The sequence below is a fragment of the Bos javanicus genome, chromosome 13 (assembly GCF_032452875.1).
Source record: "Bos javanicus breed banteng chromosome 13, ARS-OSU_banteng_1.0, whole genome shotgun sequence".
Classification (NCBI taxonomy): Eukaryota; Metazoa; Chordata; class Mammalia; order Artiodactyla; family Bovidae; genus Bos; species Bos javanicus.
This window is the reverse complement of record NC_083880.1, coordinates 17,098,209-17,117,461: the sequence shown is the minus strand read 5'-3', so window position 1 is coordinate 17,117,461 and position 19,253 is coordinate 17,098,209. Positions and strand designations below refer to the sequence as shown.

General features: G+C 48.0%; 1 protein-coding gene across 1 annotated transcript in view; it reads right to left on the bottom strand.

Moving 5' to 3' along the window:
* Nucleotides 1-1,928: 1,928 nt before the first annotated feature.
* IL2RA (interleukin 2 receptor subunit alpha) overlaps nucleotides 1,929-19,253 on the bottom strand; it is a 43,963-nt gene continuing 26,638 nt past the window's right edge. The window contains exons 2-8 of the mRNA XM_061435784.1: nucleotides 16,617-16,799; nucleotides 12,461-12,574; nucleotides 10,109-10,330; nucleotides 8,699-8,779; nucleotides 8,280-8,351; nucleotides 7,055-7,121; nucleotides 1,929-3,502 (exon numbers count right to left, since the gene is read on the bottom strand). Coding sequence (XP_061291768.1) covers nucleotides 3,478-3,502; nucleotides 7,055-7,121; nucleotides 8,280-8,351; nucleotides 8,699-8,779; nucleotides 10,109-10,330; nucleotides 12,461-12,574; nucleotides 16,617-16,799 — 764 coding nt within the window. The 3' untranslated portion in view covers nucleotides 1,929-3,477. The remainder of the gene's footprint in view (nucleotides 3,503-7,054; nucleotides 7,122-8,279; nucleotides 8,352-8,698; nucleotides 8,780-10,108; nucleotides 10,331-12,460; nucleotides 12,575-16,616; nucleotides 16,800-19,253) is intronic.

The window sequence follows — 19,253 nt, the reverse complement described above, 5'->3', positions numbered from 1 at the left end:
TTTTGTGGTTGTTTAGTCACTCAGTCATGTCCGCGTGCTCTATGTAGCCCACCAGGCTCCTCTGTCCATGGAGATTCTCCAGGCAAGAATGCTGGGGTGGGTAGCCATTCCCTTCTCCAGCAGATCTTCCCTACAGTCTCTTACAGTCCTGCATTGGCAGGCGGGGTCTTTAGCACTGCATCACCTGGGAAGATTTACTACCCTGTACCCGTTAAGCAACCACTCATGCCAGCCCTGGTGAGCAGTAGTTTGCTTCAGTCTCCTTGGAGCTGCCTCTTCTGGACATTTTGTACAAAGGGAATCACACAGCACGTGACATTTTATGTCTGGCCTCCTTCACTTAGTGTCATGTTTTTTAGGCTCATCTACATGGCAGCCTTTCTTGAAGGCCTCATTCCTTTCTGTGCCTGAGCCGTATTGCAGCGTGCGGAGGGACCACGGTTTGCTTACCCACTCATCCACTGGGGGGCGTTTGGGTTGTTTCCATCTCTTGAGTGTTTGGCTGAGATGCTGTTATAAATAGTCTTATACCAGTTTCTGTGTGCACATGGGTTTTCTTCACCCCTGGGTAATATACCCAGGAGTGAAACTGCTGAGCCATGTGGTCATTCCATGTTTAACTTTTTCAGAAACTACTACCACCATGGCGGCACCATTTGGCATTCCCACCAGCAATGTATGAGGGTTCCTATTTCTCCATATTCTTGTCAACATTTGTTATTTCTTTTCTTTTCTGCTTAAAGTCGTCTTACTGGGTAGAACCATCTCACTGTGGTTTTGATTTGCATTTCTTTTTAAAAAATTTTTATTGAAATATAGTTGATTTACAATGTTCTGTTAGTTTCAAGTATATATATATATAAATGTTCTTCTTTTACATTCTCTTCCATTATAGGTTATTATAAGATTTTTGAGTAGAGTCCTCTGTGCCATACAGTAGGTCCTTGTTAATTATTTTTCTATATAGTAGTATTTATATGTTAATCCCAAACTCCTAATTTATCCCTCCCCACTTCCCCTTTGGTAACCATAAGTTTGTTTTCTATGTCTGTCATATAAAACAGTATGTCAAAACATATTGTTTTATTAATAAGATCACTCGTATCTTTTTAGACTCCACGTATGAGTGATATCATACAATATTTGTCTCTCTCAGTCGGACTTACTTTGCTTAGTATGATCATCTCTAGATCTATCCATGTTGCTCAAAATGGCATCATTTCATTATTTTTACGGCTGAGTAATATTCCATTGCACACAGGTGTGTGCATGCCCATGTGTGTGTGTACACATACGTACCTGATTTGCCTTGCTGAAATGACCAGTGAGGGTGTGCTTGTTAACTGTCAGGACCTCTGTATGTTATTACAAGTATTGAGGGCTCCCAAAACTTTTTGTTTATATAGTTACATCTAGTGATACTTAGCATACTTAGATGCTAAAACACCAAGAAATTTTAAAAATATTATTCATTAATTCTTCCATCAACAATAGTGATAAACTTATTTTATGTTAACACCAGAGCGATGACATCATCATGTATCATGTAGCTTCTGGAAAACCCCACCACGCACTCGCAAGGGAGTAAGAACGAGAAGGCAAATCACATCTTACTCACAGTTGACCCTTGAACAGCCCAGGAGTTGGGAGCAATGACCCTCTCTGTGCAGTAAAAAAATCCACGTTATAGTTGGTTCCTCATACCCACGGTTTCTACATATCCCTGGTTCTACATCTACAGATTCAACCAACCTCGGATTGAATAGCACGCAGGATTTACTGTTGACAAAAATCCACATGTAAGCGGACCCACGCGGTTCAAACCCATGTTCTTCAAGGGTCACCTGTATTATGAAAAAATTTTGATCTCACAGACTCCCCCCCACAAAATGAATAATGATAATCCAGTTTTACTCAAGTCAGATAAATAAGGTTAAAAACATTTTACTCACTTTCCCAGAAAACATACATGTCAGGGAACGCTGATGATGGACTCTGATTGTACTTGGTTGGTCACAGAAAGAACAGAAAAGCTCTTTTTAACCTGGATATAGACCTGCTAATACCTGTGCATTTTTTGGTAACACTTTCCTGCCCTCTCAGAAATGAAAACTGGCTGCTGATTTAAATTTTTCATTAATCTCCTTCATCATGTGATTTTGTTCAGCCAGGACATCTGTCAACTGATTGAGAATTGATATCTTGGGCAAGAGTTTGAACTTGCACTGAAATCTCAACCCCCAAGGTTGGCTTTTCCATTGGGGGTTGAGGGTCAGCAGGTATGGAGAGGTATAAACACGATGATTCTCAAAATGTGGTCCCGGGTTGGCATCCCATGTAACCTATTAGACATATGGATTCTCAAGCCCCACCCCAGACCTGCTGACTCAGAAACTTTGGAGATGGGCCCAGGCTTCTAGATCTCACCAAGTTCTCCAGGCAATTTTAATTTGCTCACAGTGTGAGGGTCACTTATGTGACCTCGTCCGTAATTACATGCGCTCCCCTGCCCCCATCCTTCTTTCTTTCTTTCCTCCCATAAACATTAGATGTACTGCTCCCTTATCAGTGTTTTTATGACACCTCTTTGCAAATGTACACATTTGCACACTGTGTGTCTGTCTGTAAACATCAGATTTGTGGTAGCCGAATGTGGAGCATCATTTATAGCAATCCCAGAGGAAAAGCTCTTAGAACAGCCAGTCACAAACAGCTGAAGCTAAATGTTAAGGATAACCCACTACGTGGACCCAGCTTCTCCCCCTTCTCCTGGCATTAACTCCAGTGAAATCCTTTCAAACTCTGAAGCTCAACAGTTCCATGGGTTTGCTTGCTGTCTTCTGCAGTCACCCAAAGACTGCTCCCCCAGGGAATCTGTTCTTTAGAAATTCAAACTGTAAGGTTCAGTAGAGGGGGCTAGCTTGGAGGACTGGGCTAAGGTCAAAAGGATTCCTTTGGGGGCATATGAGCAGGAGAGTGGGCTGGTCAACCAGAGGCTTGGAAAGGACTTATGTGGATCCAGGGACAAAGTCCACTCACCTGGGCAGAGAGCATGTGTGTCTATTTACATCAGTGTTAGGGCTTTCCTTGGGATTTCTAACCTGGGAAGTCGGGATGCTCTTAGCATGAAACTACTCTTCTTTATACTCTACATGGTGTGGAGAGAGCTCCATGCTACTTGTGGTCTAGTGAACGCATATACATGGAAACAGGAGCAAGAGTTCTGGTTGTCTCTCCCCGTTCCTCCAGCGACCTTGGACTTGCTGCCTAGACGCAGATCCACCTCAAGGGCTGATACCACAGGCCTGGCTTCACGATGGGGTTGCAGCTGCCCGGTGTTCTGTTCTGTGACTTCAGAGCTTTCCAGAGCCCACCGGATCAGGAAAGGCCTCTTGGATGAGTGTTTAGCTTCTTTGATTTTGATTGCGGTCCATGACATCTGTGGGCTGTTCTTGACTTCTTCTGGCCCTTGGTTTTCTAGATTGTCCTTCTGTTCTTCTTCCTGTGGTGATACAAGTCATAGTCATGGGTGGAATGCTGCATCAACACCAATATGATCTCACTAAACTGATGTGGGTTGAGCATCCCAAGCCCCACTGACCCGCTAACTTTAAGTCCCACCTCAGGATACCCTGACCATCCCACTGATCATCCCTCTAGAAGTCAAGACCGGCAGCCCCGTGGTCCTCACGGGGACGTGACCCAGTCATTGTGCAGCCTGTGGGGCTGAAGATGAGCCCGAGGTCTGGCGGATTACAGGTGGGGGAGCTGGTGGGTCTTGGGGAGGGGCTGAAAGGTGGGCTGTGCTCGGGGGCTGCTCCTCACGGGGTGCACATCCTCACTCTGCATTTTGTCCCAGTAGGTGGTGATGACAGTCCCTGGGGAGTGGGTACCTGCCGCATCTCGAGTCGACCCTCCTCCTTCACACTCACTTCCAATCAGCCACCAGACTCTGCTAACCTGACTCCTTTATGTGTCTCTCCATTCTTTTCCTCTGGTTTAGCTGATGCCCCCAACCTGGTCCAGCCTCTCCTCGTCCCCTGGGTGGATTTATTCCGGCATAAATATCAAACTGCCACCACTATTACCACCCTCAATCCAGCCTTTCTGGTGGCCGGACCATTCAAATGCCGAGGCTACCATTTACCACATCAGCCAGCTTCTGTGGCTGCTGTTGCCCTCAGGATGTTCCCCAGTCTGGCCTGATCTTCCAGGACGTGGTCTCTGGCCATCACACGTCGGGGCACTGTGACCACTGCCCCGTGCACTTTACCCCTCAGTGCGGAGAACTGCCAGACCCTCGCAGATGGCCTCCTGCCCTTTAGGACGCTTCCCTTCTCCTCCTGTGCCTCTGCCTTGCAGCTGCTCCTGCTGTTCTTCACCTGTCTGCCCGCGTCAGCTCTGAAAGCCTGTTGGGCGCCCCCCAACAGGATGGCCTGTGTCATTTCTCTCTTCATTCTCTGTAACGCCTCAGTCTTAGGCTTTCACAAATTGCATTTCAAGTCTCTCTCTTTTATTTTCTCTTCTCTTTGACTGGTCTATAAGCTCCTGAGAGCAGAGGCCCTTCTTAATCATCCTGAGGGCCCTACCAAGTGCCTTGTACACAGGAGATAGTCTCTGAGTCCTTTTAAAATGGAAAGATAATTGGCAATGAACACTGTGGACGTTTAAGGTGTAGTGTGTTGATTTGATACATTTATGTGTTGTGACATAATAGCCACGTTGCTGTTAAGCTAACACTTCCATCACATCACGTGGTTGTCATTTCTTTTTTGGTGGTGAGACTATTCAAGAGCTAGTCTCTTAGCAGCTCTAAAGTATATAGATACACTGCTGTTGCTTGTAGTCACCTAAGCTGCTGCGTCAGATCCCCCAGAACTTGGCCATTTCCTAACTGCAAGTGTGTGCCCTCTGACCCACATCTACACAGGAGCTGTTCTATAAAACTTTTTGGGAGTAGAAGACAATAGCTGCAGAAAAGGAAAAATCATAGCACAGCTAGCTGTGCCAAGGGGATTTCCTGAATTGAAAACTGCTAGTTTCTAGCCAGGACTGTGCTGTAAGAACTTTCTGTGAAGATGGGAGTGTTTCGTATCTGTGTTGTCCAACGAGGTGGCCACATGTGGCTATCAAACACCTGAAATGTGGCTACTGCCATGTGTAAACTGAACTTTTAATCATATTTAACTTATTTAAGTTTAAGCTGAAGTATCCACACATGGCTAGTGGCAACCCTGTCAGACAGCTCTCAGCAGCATCTGGTTACCTCCTACCTGGCTAAGAGCTCCCATGGGGTGAGGCTGCAGGAACTGGCATGCAGGCAAATGCTTAACAACCAGCTCTCGGAAACCGTCTGCTCACCTCCGTGGTGTAAAAACCCCCACCACACCCAGTGTCAATATGTCCTGCATACAGAGCTGGGGAGAGAGGCACAATGTAAAGTCATTATCTAGGCAGTGTTTCCTCAACACAGGTACACAGATGCAAACAACCCTGAGAATAAAGTAGTCAAAGGCAATAAAATAATTAGAAAGTGATTAATTTTGAATATTTATTGACTTTGTACTAAACTTATTTAATTGTAAGCTTAATATTTTAGTTTTTAATAATGGCTAAACTTAAAAGCAGATGGCAAAACTCCAGAACACCTAACTTTTGGCTTTCAGGAGCCTTTGTAAGCCAGCTCCATCTCATCACCAACTCCTAGTTCAGTTCAGTAGCTCAGTTGTGTCCGATTCTTTGCATGGACTGCACCACACCAGGCTTCCCTGTCCATCACCAACTCCCAGAGCCCACTCAAACTCATGTCTATTGCCTCTGTGACGCCATCCAACCATCTCATCCTCTGTTGTCCCCTTCTCCTCCCACCTTCAATCTTTCCCAGCATCAGTGTCTTTCCAAATGAGTCAGTTCTTTGCATCAGGTGGCCAAGGTATTTGAGTTTCAGCATCAGTCCTTTCAGTGAATATTCAGGACTGATTTCCTTTAGATTGACTGGTTGGATCTCCTTGCAGTCCAAGGGACTCTCAAGAGTCTAACACCACAGTTCAAAAGCATCAATCCTTCCGTGCTCAGCTTTCTTTATAGTCCAACTCTCACATCCATACATTACTACTGGAAAAACCACAGCCTTGACTAGACAGACCTTTGTTGGCAAAGTAATGTCTCTGCTTTTTAATGTGCTGTCTAGTTTGGTCATAGCTTTCCTTCCAAGGAGCAAGCGTCTTTTAATTTCATGGCTGCAGTCACCATCTTCAGTGATTTTGGAGCCCCCCAAATTAAAGTCTATCACTGTTTGCATTGTTTCCCCATCTATTTGCCATGAAGTGATGGGACCGGCTGCCACGATCTTATTTTTCTGAATGCTGCTGCTGCTGCTGCTAAGTCGCTTCAGTCCTGTCCGATTCTGTACGACTCCATAGATGGCAGCCCAGGATTCTCCAGGCAAGAACACTGGAGTGGGTTGCCATTTCCTTCTCCAATGCATGAAAGTGAAAAGTGAAAGTGAAGTCGCTTAGTTGTGTCCGACTCTTAGCGACCCCATGGACTGCAGCCTACCAGGCTCCTCCGTCCATGGGATTTTCCAGGCAAGAGTACTGGAGTGGGGTGCCATTGCCTTCTGAATGCTACCAATTGCTTAAAAAAAAAAAAAAGTAGTATTTCATTTGGCCACAAGAGGGCGCTCTCAGATGACATTGGATTCTAAGAAGGCTTTTGTTGGCTTAGTCGGTAAAGAATCTGACTGAAATGCAGGAGACCTGGGTCTGATCCCTGGGTCAGAAAGATCCCCTGAAGTAGGGAATGGCAACCAACCCTGTATTGCCACAATACAGGCAACCCAGTATTCTTGCCTGGAGAATCCCATGGACAGAGGAGCCTGGCAGGCTACAGTCCATGGGGTCGCAAAGAGTGGAACGCGACTGAGTGACTAACACTTGGAACAGCTCTCTGGGTCAGTCTGAGGTGTCTGCTCCCGTCTCCCAGAAGACTGCAGTTCTGGGCGTCTGGGGGACTCACACAGTGTCAGGCAGTTCTCTGTTTCACAACTACTCACCATTTCCGCTGCCAGGTGAGGCAGCTCAGGAGGAGGATGCTGGCGAGCAGGAGGGTGCAGCCGGCCACTGTGGACAGAGAAGCAGGTCAGGGAGGCGGCCCCGGGGCTGAGGGAGCCCCTTCCCGCGTGTCGGTGCCCCCAGCCCTCCACACCCAGCTCAGTGCTTCTGGGGAGGTGAGCGCCGTGGTCTCCGCAGCCCCTTTTCAGAACGCAGCTCCCTCCTGGCCAGGCTTCCCTGGAGGCTGCAGGACCAGGACCTGGGGGTATGGATCAGAAGGGCCCCAACCTTTCCCAAGGGGACTCCCCTCCTTCTCAGGGAGCAGCTGACAGGCACCCTCTTCAGAGAGGGTCAGAGGCCCAGCCTCAGTTAAAGAGAACTTGAGTGAGGCCCGCAAGGGGTGAAAGAAATGTTGAAACATCAAGATGAGTATAAAGGTAAGTGATAAACACTTGGCATCTCCTGAAAGCATCTCTGTTTCCCATACACTCTTTCCTTTGCCCTGGAGCTGGCGGTTATCCATCCAGCCATCCATCTATCGGTCTCAGACGTGCCTCAGAGCCTGTTTTTCTCCCTTCATCCGCCCCGTAAGATATAATTGACCTGTAACAGGCTGTAATTTTAAGGTGTGCACTTTTATTGCAAAATATATTGTAATTACTATTTCTCTTCTGTGCCAAGAACGTTGAAGATTTACTGTTAGCAACTTTCAAGTCCTCGACACAGCATCGTTGCTGTGATCCCCACACCCTGACTGTCCCAGACCGACTCCTCTGCTGAGGAAGTCCGTGCCCTTTGTCACCGTCTTCTCTTTGCCTCACCCCCAGGCCCTGGTCACCAGCATTCTACTCGAAGAGCTCCGTTTTGGTGTTTGGGGGTTTTTTTTGTTTCCCTCAAAGCCTGTTTCTGGCTCCCACCAGAAGGCAGCTGGAGTGGTCTTGGTGTGTTTTTTTCTCTCCTGCGCTGGGCACGCCACCTCCCTCCACTCACATCCAGGTGCTGGGTGTTTGTCCTCTGGGAGCTGGTCAGGAGGCTCTGGTTGAGGCTGGTTGGAGACCTCACTGCTGACTCACCACAGCCGTGCCTGTGACTCTGAGTCACGTTATGCTCTGGATTCGTCTTTGAGTTTATATATCATATAGTGTAAAGAGTTCATTTAGACTAACTCACCAAGCAGCTCACCACCCACCAAGCAAATGTGTAGGTTTCTGTTGGGTCACTACCCACCTGCAATCTGGTACTCAGTGGTAAATATGAACGTATCCAGCGTTGCAATCTCATCTGTGGGCTTCTGGAAATCTGCAAGAGATGGGGAGGAGCTTGTGGATGCTGGCTGTGGGGCTGCCTGGGGCTATGAGAGTCCAGGCTTCTGGAGGCAGGGGACTCGGAGGCCGCTGGAGACCTGCGAGAGGCCAGGGGAGCCCTGGCCCAACTTCTGAACATCTCGTTCTTCTGCCTCGAGCTGCTGCCCTCCAACTTGCTTATCCTCTGACACTGGCGACACTGACCGTGTTTGAGGCCTGGGAGGTCGTGTGCAGATGTGGGACCGTCTCTAGCACCAGGGGGCAACTCCCAGGCCAGCTCTTCCCTCTCCTGCCTCACAGTTTAATAGCCAGGCTTTTGTCTTCCAAGAATGCCAGCCGTACCTGTGGTCCCTGCCATCCTGGTTGGTAAGAAAGTTCCACTCCCAGGGGGAGCTTCCGTGCTCTCCTGAGGCTCTGCGTCATCTGGAGGAGAGAAGAAGGATGCTTGTGGGGCAGAGGTGAGGAGTGGGGTTCTGGGGTCTCCCACCCACCCCCTCCGCCTCCTCAGCTGACCCCAGACATGGTAGCTGAGGTGTGTCTCGGCTTTGCGGTCCCCATCAGGGTCACAGTGAAGTGGCTCAGTGACCCCAGCAGAGCGGGAGGGAGGGACCTGTGACCCTGACTCTGGCTCTCCTTGGAGCTCTGAGCAGCTTTCTCCCCGAACTTCCTACTCAGCTCTGGTTGCTGTCTGCAGCTTGGAATTGGGTCATCCTAATACAAATTCCATCAAACCATTAAGCAAAGTGTGTGCGTGCTAAGTCGCTTCAGTCTTGTCTGACTCTTTGCGACCCTCTGGATTGTAGCCCATCAGGCTCCTCTGTCCATGGGATTCTCCAGGCCAGAATCCTGGAGTGTGTTGCCATTTCCTTCTCCGGGGATCTTCCCAACACAGGGATCGAACCTCTTATGTCTCCTGCATTGGCAGGTGAGAGTTCTTTACCACTAGGGCCACCTGGGAAGCCTATTAAAGTAGAAATGCCCAAAAGGAGAGCTTTTCTTTGTGACAGATTCCCCATTGCTCGTGGACACGCCTGGTGGGCAGTGTGACTCATGGCGGGGGGGCAGGCTATGGGAAAGAAACACAGCACCCCAACAAGAAGATCCAAGAGGGAGGTGTGGGGCCTGGGCAATGGGGGCGAGCAAAGAAACCACCGACAGTTAGGGCCCAATGGGGGGCCTTTTGATTGTAGATATGGTAATACGATTTGAGGACAAAAGTAGCAGAAGAACTCAACGTAGGTGGCGTGTCCGTGTGTGTGAACGAGCACACAAGCGTGTGCCTGTGTGTCTGTGCTTGAAAAGTCCCTGCCCTGCACGTCTGCACTTTGGCAAAGCTCAGGTGGGACTCACATAAGAAGGGGGGTGGCTTTCTCCTGGTATAGAAGGAGGCTGGATTTACATCACGCATCAGCAAGTTGGAAACATATGCAGGGCAGGTGGACTTTCCCTTTTGAATGAGGAAGTCTTGGTAGCTTAGAAGCAGAGGGGGAATTTCAGGATCAGCTAGAAACGCCGTGTGGGGGTGGGGGGGCCCTCTGGAAGATGCCTGTCTTCCTCTTTCAGATCCTGCTCTTTATCCCCATCAGGAAATGGGGGACCCCAGGGCATGGAGACCTTACAGTTCATCTCATCCGTTTTCTAGAGTAAGAACAAACCGAGGCCCCAGGAGAGGGAGCGGCTTGCCCAGGACCACGTGGCGGGTGGGTCAGGGAGCAGCCAGGCGGCGGGCCCTGGGCCCGGGCACCTCTGTACCTGAAGCCTGACCGTGCTCCCCTTCACGTATGCACTTGAGCCTGGGCCTGGTCCACCTCAGCTCCCCGTTGATCATCATGCAGGTGCTTTCAGCAGGACTGGTCTGTAGGGCCCTGAATCCCTGGGCGCACTGGTAATGAACCGTCTGCCCCAGCGTGAAATGGTAGACTCTCTTTAAAGGTTCACGTTCGTGTTCCCATGGTGGCGGTTCCTCACAGTGACCTGGACGAGGGGAAGGGAATTCCAGAGGCAAGTTGAGGAGATGCTGTGAGTCCAGGCTGCCTCTTCCTAGAGACCAGACCACAGTCCTTCTTCTCTTCTTTGGCCCCTCCTCCACCCCTCCCCCCGCTTTCTTCCAATAAGTATTGGTAACATCTATTTGTTAGGGCCTTTGCTAGGCACTTTGTGAAAGGCATGAAGACCCAGTCCCCCTCTCCTGCAGTGAGCAGACAGTGGGTCAGGGAAGGAGCCTCTGCAGGGAGAACGTGGGGAGCATGACACAGGTGCTCGCTCTGGGAACGCAGAGAAACGAGCTTCTGCTGACAGGGAGAGATCTGCTCAGTGGACAGGCGTGCGAACAGTGGTTTCAGCTTAGGGTTAAGGGCAGGCTCCAGCCAGTCTGGGCCGAGGAGATGTGGAGACCACCTAGATCTCGACTGCTAAGTGAGGAAGCACATTCTCAAGTGGTCGTCTTGGAGCCACGGAGAAGTACTTGGGACAAATCCAAAGCTGGGAGGAGGGAAGCACCAAGACGATCTTAGAGAAATGGAGCCTGGTCCCTGATCAAGCCATGCCTGAAGCTTGCCCTTTTAAGGCCTCTGAAAATTCCCATATCCAGTAACTTTCCCCTCATCCAACTAAAACCAAAGCCTGGCTGCCCTTTAACCCCACAGATCATATCCTGTCCTGATTTAATCCCTTGCCCCCCAAATCTGGACACATGGAACCACAGATCCTTCTAAGCCCAGAACTGTGAAGCTGTGTATATGCTCTGACCTTCCACAACCCCAAGGATCCAACATAACCCCTCCCACTGCCCTCCATGACCCTTTGCAGCAGGAGGCCTAGAGGTCCCATTCTGAGGGGTCTGCTCAGTACAGCATCTTGCAGTCCATCCTTGAACGTGTGTTTAAGTCTCAGAATCAAATTGCCTTTCCAGTCAGTAAAATTCATAACCGTCCAGACCCGTTGGAATTAGTTTTGCTTCTTTCGAGTGAAAACTTCCAAATTAAGACAGTCTGCGCAGCATCCCTTAGCCAGAGGCAGCTGGTTATCTCTTGAGTAAGGAGAGTAAACACTGATCTCTTGAGAAAACTTTCAGTAATTGTGGGATATGGGAGGCGAGAAGGAGAGGAAAACAACGAATGTGTTCTGAATCCTCACTCCAGAAAAAAGTCACAGTGACGAGGAGAGGAGACAGCGTATTGCAGCAGGTTCCGCAGATTAGTTGTTGTCTTTTTATTTTTTGTTAATTAATAAAAGCTGAAAATAAATTCAAAGTAGCTTAAATAATCGTACCAAGAGCCCTGGTCTAATTCAGGAGACCCGAGGCCTTATTTCGGTCCCATTTTATGAGTCGCACCGTGTCTTTAATTGTCTCTGCATCTCAATTCCATCAGTAAATTGAAGGAATATTTCCTGCTCCCTGACATACTGGGTTCTGAGGTTGGAACGAGATTATACACCAAGTCGTAAAGTTCTCTGTAAGGTTGTACAATCAGCATAGGGGCACGGGGTATTTAAAGGTCAGCTGGCCCCCCAACGCTCAGGTTTCCCTAACGGGCTCCTTTCTTCCCGATGTCAAGGCTGACTTCCACCGTATTAATTTTGGAAAGTCGAGGCAGCAGCTGGGTGACACAGCATTGGCTCGTCCACAGCCCGTTAGCTCAAGCTCTGTCCGCAGCTTCCAGAAGCCAGTGTGGCCCCACCCAACTCAGAACCCTGTCCTGTTAGAAATAGAGACGTCTGGAAGTCAATTACTTGGCTCACAGTTCAGTGTCTCTTCCTTAAGGGAAACACAGAGCATCTTTTGAGGCCAAGGAGTACTGGCGACTCAGATTGCTATTCTCTGGCCACTGTGCTTGGGGCAGTTAGCCCCCAAAATGCTATTTGAATGGAAGTGAGTTGAGTTGAACTGAATTGAGCCCTCTTGGGCCAGTTCCCAAGCCTGGAGGATGCACAGAGCCCAGGCTGGCTGCTGTAAGAGGGGCTCGAGATGCTGAGCAGAGAGCCTGCCACCACCGCGCCACGGCGCTGGTCCCCAGGGCGTCCTCGGGAGAGAGGGCCACAGGCCGGACTTTCCTCCTCGGGGGTGCACTGCGTGTGTCTGTGAGAGAGCAGGTCCGTTCCTACCTGGAAGGTCAGCTTCCTCCGGAGGCTGCGTTTGGTTCTGCGCATCTGTGGGTTTTTTCTCCCTCTGTTCTTCGGGTGCAGGAGTGACTTGTTTTACTGGGTTCTTAGCAGGGGCTAGAGAGTATGGAGGGAATGAAGAATATAACTTCACAGGTGTTTAAAAGAGAATACCCTCAGAAAGAACATCTTTCTAGGGCCTGTAACATGCCAGGCAATATTGGGAGATGCTGAGGTTATAAAAATGAGCCCCACACACCCTGTCCTCAGGGGGCTCTCAGAGGGCCTGTTCACGGGCAGCAGAGCACCAGCCCGCCAGGCAGGCTTCCTGTACGTGATGATAGTAGTCTATAGTGTGTTTCTGAAGGACCCAAGCTTTTCTGGCTGAATGGTTTGTGCCTGTGTGTCTCCCCAAAAGGGACCCCGTTCTGGCCATCAGCCTGTCAACGCCATACATGGAGGTGAGTGTGGTGGCCAGAGGAGCAATCTCAGCCACTCCTGTCTCCCGAAGGCAGGTTGTTTAAGAGTCAGAGGGCATCCTAAAGAATGGCAATGTGTGCAGTCTCAGAAAAGACAGAATGGTCTCTGCTTCCAAGGCAAACCATTCAATATCACAGTAATCCAAGTCTATGCCCTAACCACTAATGCTGAAGAAGCTGAAATTGAACGGTTCTATGATGATCTACAAGACCTTCTAGAACTAACACCAAAAAAAGGTGTCCTTTTCATCATAGGGGACTGGAATGCAAAAGTAGGAAGTCAAGAGATACCTGGAGTAACAGTTTGGCAAGTTTGGCCTTGGAGTACAAAATGAAGCAGGGCAAAGGTGAACAGAGTTTTGCCAAGAGAACACACTGGTCATAGTGAACACCCTCTTCCAACAACACAAGAGACGACTCTACACGTGGACATCACCAGATGGTCAATACCAAAATCAGATTGATTTTATTCTTTGCAGGTAATGATGCAGAAGCTCTATTCTGTCAGCAAAAACAAGACCAGGAGCTGATTGTGGCTCAGATCATGAACTCCTTATTGCAAAATTGAGACTTAAATCGAAGAAACCAGGAAAACCACTAGACCATTCAAATATGATCTAAATCAAATCCCACTTCCCTGGTGGCTCAGATGGTAAAGCGTCTGCCTACAATGTGGGAAACCCAGGTTCAATCCCTGGGTCGGGAAGATCCTCTGGAGAAGGAAATAGCAACCCACTCCAGTACTCTTGCCTGGAAAATCTCATGGACGCAGGACTGTGGTAGGCTACAGTCCATGGGGTTGCAAAGAGTCAGACAGGACTGAGAGACTTCACTTTCTTTTCCACTTTCTATGATTATACAGTATAAGTGAGAAATAGATTCAAGGGATTAAATCTGATAGAGTGCCTGAAGAACTATGGATGGAGGTTTGTGACACGGTACAGGAGGCAGTCATCAAAACCATCCCCAAGAAGAAGAAATGCAAAAAGGCAAAATGGTTGTCTGAGGAGGCTTTACAAAGAGCTGAGAAGAGAAGTGAAAGGAAGGGAAGAAAGGAAAGATATACCCATTTGAATGCATAGTTCCAAAGAATAGCAGGGAGAGGTAAGAAAGCCTGCCTAAGTGATTAATGCAAAAAAATATATATATATATAGAGGAAAACCATAGAATGGACATGTTTAGAGATCTCTTCAAGAAAATTAGAGAAACCAAGGGAACTTTTCATGCAAAGATGAGCACAATAAAGGACAGAAACAGTATGGACCTAAAAAAAGCAGAAGATATTAAGAAGACGTGGCAAGAATACACAGAAGAACTATACAGAAAAGATCTTCATGACCCAGACAACCACGATAATGTGATCACTCAACTGGAACAGACATCCTGGAATGTGAAGTCAAGTGGGCCTTAGGCAGCATCACTACTAGCAAAGCTAGTGGAGGTGATGGAATTCCAGCTGAACTACTTCAAATCCTAAAAGATGCTGCTGCTAAAGTGCTGCACTCAATATGCTAGCAAATTTGGAAAACTCAGCAGTGGCCACAGGACTGGAAAAGGTCAGTTTTCATTCCAATCCCAAAGAAAAGCAATGACAAAGAATGTTCAAACTACCACACAATTGCGTTCATTTCACACATTAGCAAAGTAATGCTCAAAATTCTCCAAGCTAGGCTTCAACAGTACATGAACCAAGAACTTCCAGATGTTCAAGCTGGATTTAGAAAAGGCAGAGGAACCAGAGATCAAATTACCAACATCCTATGATTGTTGGATCATAGAAAAAGCAAGAGAATTCCAGACAAACATCTACTTCTGCTTTATTGACTACACTAAAACCTTTGACTGTGTGGATCACAACAAACTGGACAATTCTGAAAGAGATGGGAATACCAGACCACCTTACCTGCCTCCTGAGAAATCTGTATGCAGGTCAAGAAGCAACAGTTAGAACCAGACATGAACAATACACTGGTTCCAAATTGGGAAAGGAATATGTCAAGACTGTATAATGTCACACTGCTTATTTAACTTATATGCAGAGTACATCATGTGAAATGCTGGGCTGGATGAATCACAAGCTGGAATCAAGATTGCTGGGAGAAATATCAATAACCTCAGATATGCATATGATACCACTCTTATGGAAGAAAGTGAAGAAGAACTAAAGAGCCTCATGATGAAAATGAAAGAAGAGAGTGAAAAAATGGTTTAAAACTCAATATTCAGAAAACTTAGATCATGGCATCCAGTCCCATCACTGCATGGCAAATAGATGGGGAAACAAGGGAAACAATGGCAGACTTTATTCTTTCGGGCTCCAAAATCACTGCAGATGGTGACTGCAGCCATGAAATTAAAAGACTCTTGCTCCTTGGAAGAAAAGCTATGACCAACCTAGACAGCATATTAAAAAGCAGAGACATTACTTTGCCAACAAAGGTCTGTCTAATCAAAGCTATGGTTTTTCCAGTAGTCATGTATGGATGTGAGAGTTGGACTGTGAAGAAAGCTGAGTGCCAAAGAATTGATGCTTTTGAACTGTGGTGTTGGAGAAGACTCTTGAGAGTCCCTTGGACTGCAAGGAGATCCAACCAGTCAATCTTCAAGGAAATCAGTCCTGGGTGTTCATTGGAAAGACTGCTGCTAAAGCTGAAACTCCAATACTTTGGCCACCTGATGTAAAGAGTTGACTCTTTTAAAAAAGACCCTGATGCTGGGAAAGATTGAAGGCAGGACGAGAAGGGGACGACAGAGGATGAAGTGGCTGGCTGGCATCACTAACTTGATGGACATGAATTTGAGTAGGCTCTGGGAGTTGGGAAAGGACAGGGAAGCCTGGCATGCTGCAGACCATGGGGTTGCAAAGCATTGGACACAACTGAGCGACTGAACTGAACTGAAGAATGGCAGTGGTGCAGCTGCTATGGAGAACAGCTCAGTTGCATGTGCTACATTCACATCGTTATGAACTATAGTTATTTTCAGTTGTTTAGTAATTATTAGTGTAATGTCTTCCCCCCGTCCGCCACGCCCTCTTAAAGTGTGGTTTCCTTGGCTTGGTGTGGCAGAGTCTGGGTCCACCCAAATCTCTACAAATGAGCCAATGCCATGCCTTTTTATGGCTGAGTAATGTTCCATTGTATATATGTAGCACATCTTCTATATTCATTCCTCTGTCAATGGACTTTTAGGTTGCTTCCATGTCCTGGCTATTGTAAATAGTGCTGCAATAAACACTGAGGTGCATGTGTCTTTCTGAATCATGGAAAAGTAGTACAGATGAACCTATTTGCAGGGCAGGAATAGAGACGCAGATGCAGAGAATGGGCGTGTGGACACAGCAGGGGAAGGGGAGAATGGGAAGAACTGAGAGAGTAGCATTTACATATATACACTAGTGTGTGTGGACCAGCTACTGGGGAGCTGCTGTACAGCACAGGGAGCTCAGCTCGGTGCCCTGTGGTGACCTAGAAGGGTAGGATGAGGGGTGGGAGGGAGGCTCAGGAGCTAGGGGATATGTGAATACTTGTAGCTGATTCACTTCCTTACCAGCAGAAACTAACAACATTGTAAAGGAATTCCACCCCCCGCCACCAGCCCCCAAGGAAAGTTGCAGCCCCGCCTCCTTCTTTGCTCCAGTTTTTCTCCTTCCCTAGGGGTTACCAGTGGAAACTCTTACAGGTGCTGTTGCAGAAGCATCTGTTTTCCCAGGCAGAGTGGCTGGAGTCCCCCACGCAGCGCATGACGGCTGACACTCTGCGGAAGCCTGTCTTGCAGTCGCAGTTTATCATGGTGCCCACCTCGTACCTGAAGACCTTGAACATGGCGTTTCTGAGACTCGGAGGGTCATCATGACAAGCCTCTGCCAAGACAAAAAGGCACCTTAGTGATCCAGGAGCTTCCAAACACGGGTGCAGTCAACCATCAAAAGGTTTGAACCCCACCTTTCTTCCCTTGATTTAAGGGGTTGGCATGTACCCCACTTTTTCCTGGAGAGAAACTCAGGCTGTTGAAGGTTCTTTAGAAACCTTCAGATCAGAGATGGTTCAGAATTTAACTTCAGCCAACTTCTTCGCCAAGCTACAGTGTCTGTCAAACTAAATTAATAGAAACAGCTGGGGTTTTATTCTGATGACTCCTGCCGAGCAAGCATAGTTTCTAAACAAGGAACAAGAGGAAGGGCTTCCCTGGTGGCCCAGCTGGTAAAGAATCCGCCTGCAATGAGAGAGACCGGGGTTCGATCCCAGGGTTCGGAAGATCCCCTGGAGAAGGGGAAGGCTACCCATTCCAGTATTCTGGCCTGGAGAATTCCAGGGTATAGTCCATGGGGTCACAAAGAGTCGGACACGACTGAGCGACTTTCACTTCACTAACATGAGGAAAGGTGGGCAGTGGGGGAAGCCACACAGATTTAACTGAGGGATGAAATGTATCTGTTGAGAAATCGTTTCTTGGAGGAGAAATATTTGTTAAGTGTTCACTCAGCGTGTGGTGAGTAGATGTGTTTCTCACCCATCCACCCACCTCTGAGTTTACCACATTTCTTCTCACACCACAAAACCTGACCCTCGCTTGGCCCAAAAAACCATCACTGGTTTCCCACTAAAGACACTTGAAGAAGTGGCCGAACACCCAACTAGTATAGAGAGGGAAGTGTGCTGGTCTCATCAGAACAGGGATTCCACTGTGTGTCTCTAGACACGTTGCCCTGCTTCAAGAGATGAGATTTTTCAGGAAAAAGTCATAGGCTGTGTGGAGGAGGTGGACAGGACGGAACAGGAAACGGGAGAAAGTGAGGCGGCCAAGGCTGCCCGCAGCTGGCCTCGCCACCCAGCAGAAGGGCATCGGCTCTGGGCAGGTGGCCGAACCTGGGGCCGACAGAGGACCGTCTGCAGTTGTGAGTCAGTCACTCCGTGTGGAGCGGAGCTTCTCGGAGCCCTCATGCTCTGCCCAGCCACTCACCGTCCTGGAGACCACCCCTTATCCCCATCCAGGATGCAGGACCCTCCTGACACCCCCCAGAGGATGAGGAGAATGTGAACAGCTTGCCCCACCTCTAACCCAGAAGGGACTAAACAACAGCAATTTGAATGGCCGAGTGGGCCAGCAGTTGCAGAGGAACCTGTAACATAACGTGCATGCTGAGTCACTTCCGACATCTCTGACTCTTTGTGACCCCATGGACTTTAGCCCACCAGGCTCTTCTGTCCATGGGATTCTCCAGGCAAGAACACTGGACTGGGTTGCCATGCCCTCCTCCAGGGGATCTTCCCGACCCAGGGATCGCACCCGCGTCTCTTATCGTCTCCTGCTTTGGCAGGCGGGTTCTTTACCATTAGCGCCACCTGGGAAGCCCATCACATAATTAAATTCTGGTAATTGTAATACTCATAATAAGGCAAGAAACATAGTGTAGTGGAAAGGGAAGGAAGCTGGGTCTCTAAATTGTAGCTCCACCAGCTTACTAGCCACACAGTTTTATTGTAGTTACTTATCTAAGACGCAGCTTCCTTTTCTGTAAAATTCATATAATAATTATCATTTTACTGATTTGTTTTAAAGATTATGTGAAATAACATATCAAGGTAACTTGCAGAGCACCCAACACGTAATAGTCATAGAATAGATGCTAGTTCAGCTCCTTTTTTTCTCTGTCCAGAAAAAGCAATCTTAGATGTCCTTCAGTAAATGAGTGGACAAATAAACTGTGGTAAATTCAGACAATGGAATGTTATTCAGAGCTAAAAAGAAATGAGCTCTCAAGCCAGAAGAAGACATAGAGGAAACATTAATGCATATTATTAAGTGAAAGAAGACAATCTTAAAAGACCACACATTGTATGATTCTAACTATAAGACATTCTAGAAAAGGAAAAACTATGAAGGCAGTAAAAAAAAAAAAAATCAATGGTTGCCAAGGGTTACGGAGAAGGCAGTGGCACCCCACTCCAGTACTCTTGCCTGGAAAATCCCATGGACCGAGGAGCCTGGTAGGCTGCAGTCCATGGGGTTGCTAAGAGTCAGACATGACTGAGAGACTTCACTTTAACTTTTCACTTTCCTGCCTTGGAAAAGGAAATGGCAACCCACTCCAGTGTTCTTGCCTGGAGAATCCCAGGGATGGGGGAGCCTGGTGGGCTGCTGTCTATGGGATCGCACAGAGTTGGACACGACTGAAGCAACTTAGCGGCAGCAGGAGCAGGGAGGCTGGAGAGATGAATATGTAGAGCACAGAGGATTTTTAGGGGGTGAAATTACTCTGTGTGATACCATAATGATGGATACAATAAATAAGTGGGCGAAGATTGTTCAAGTA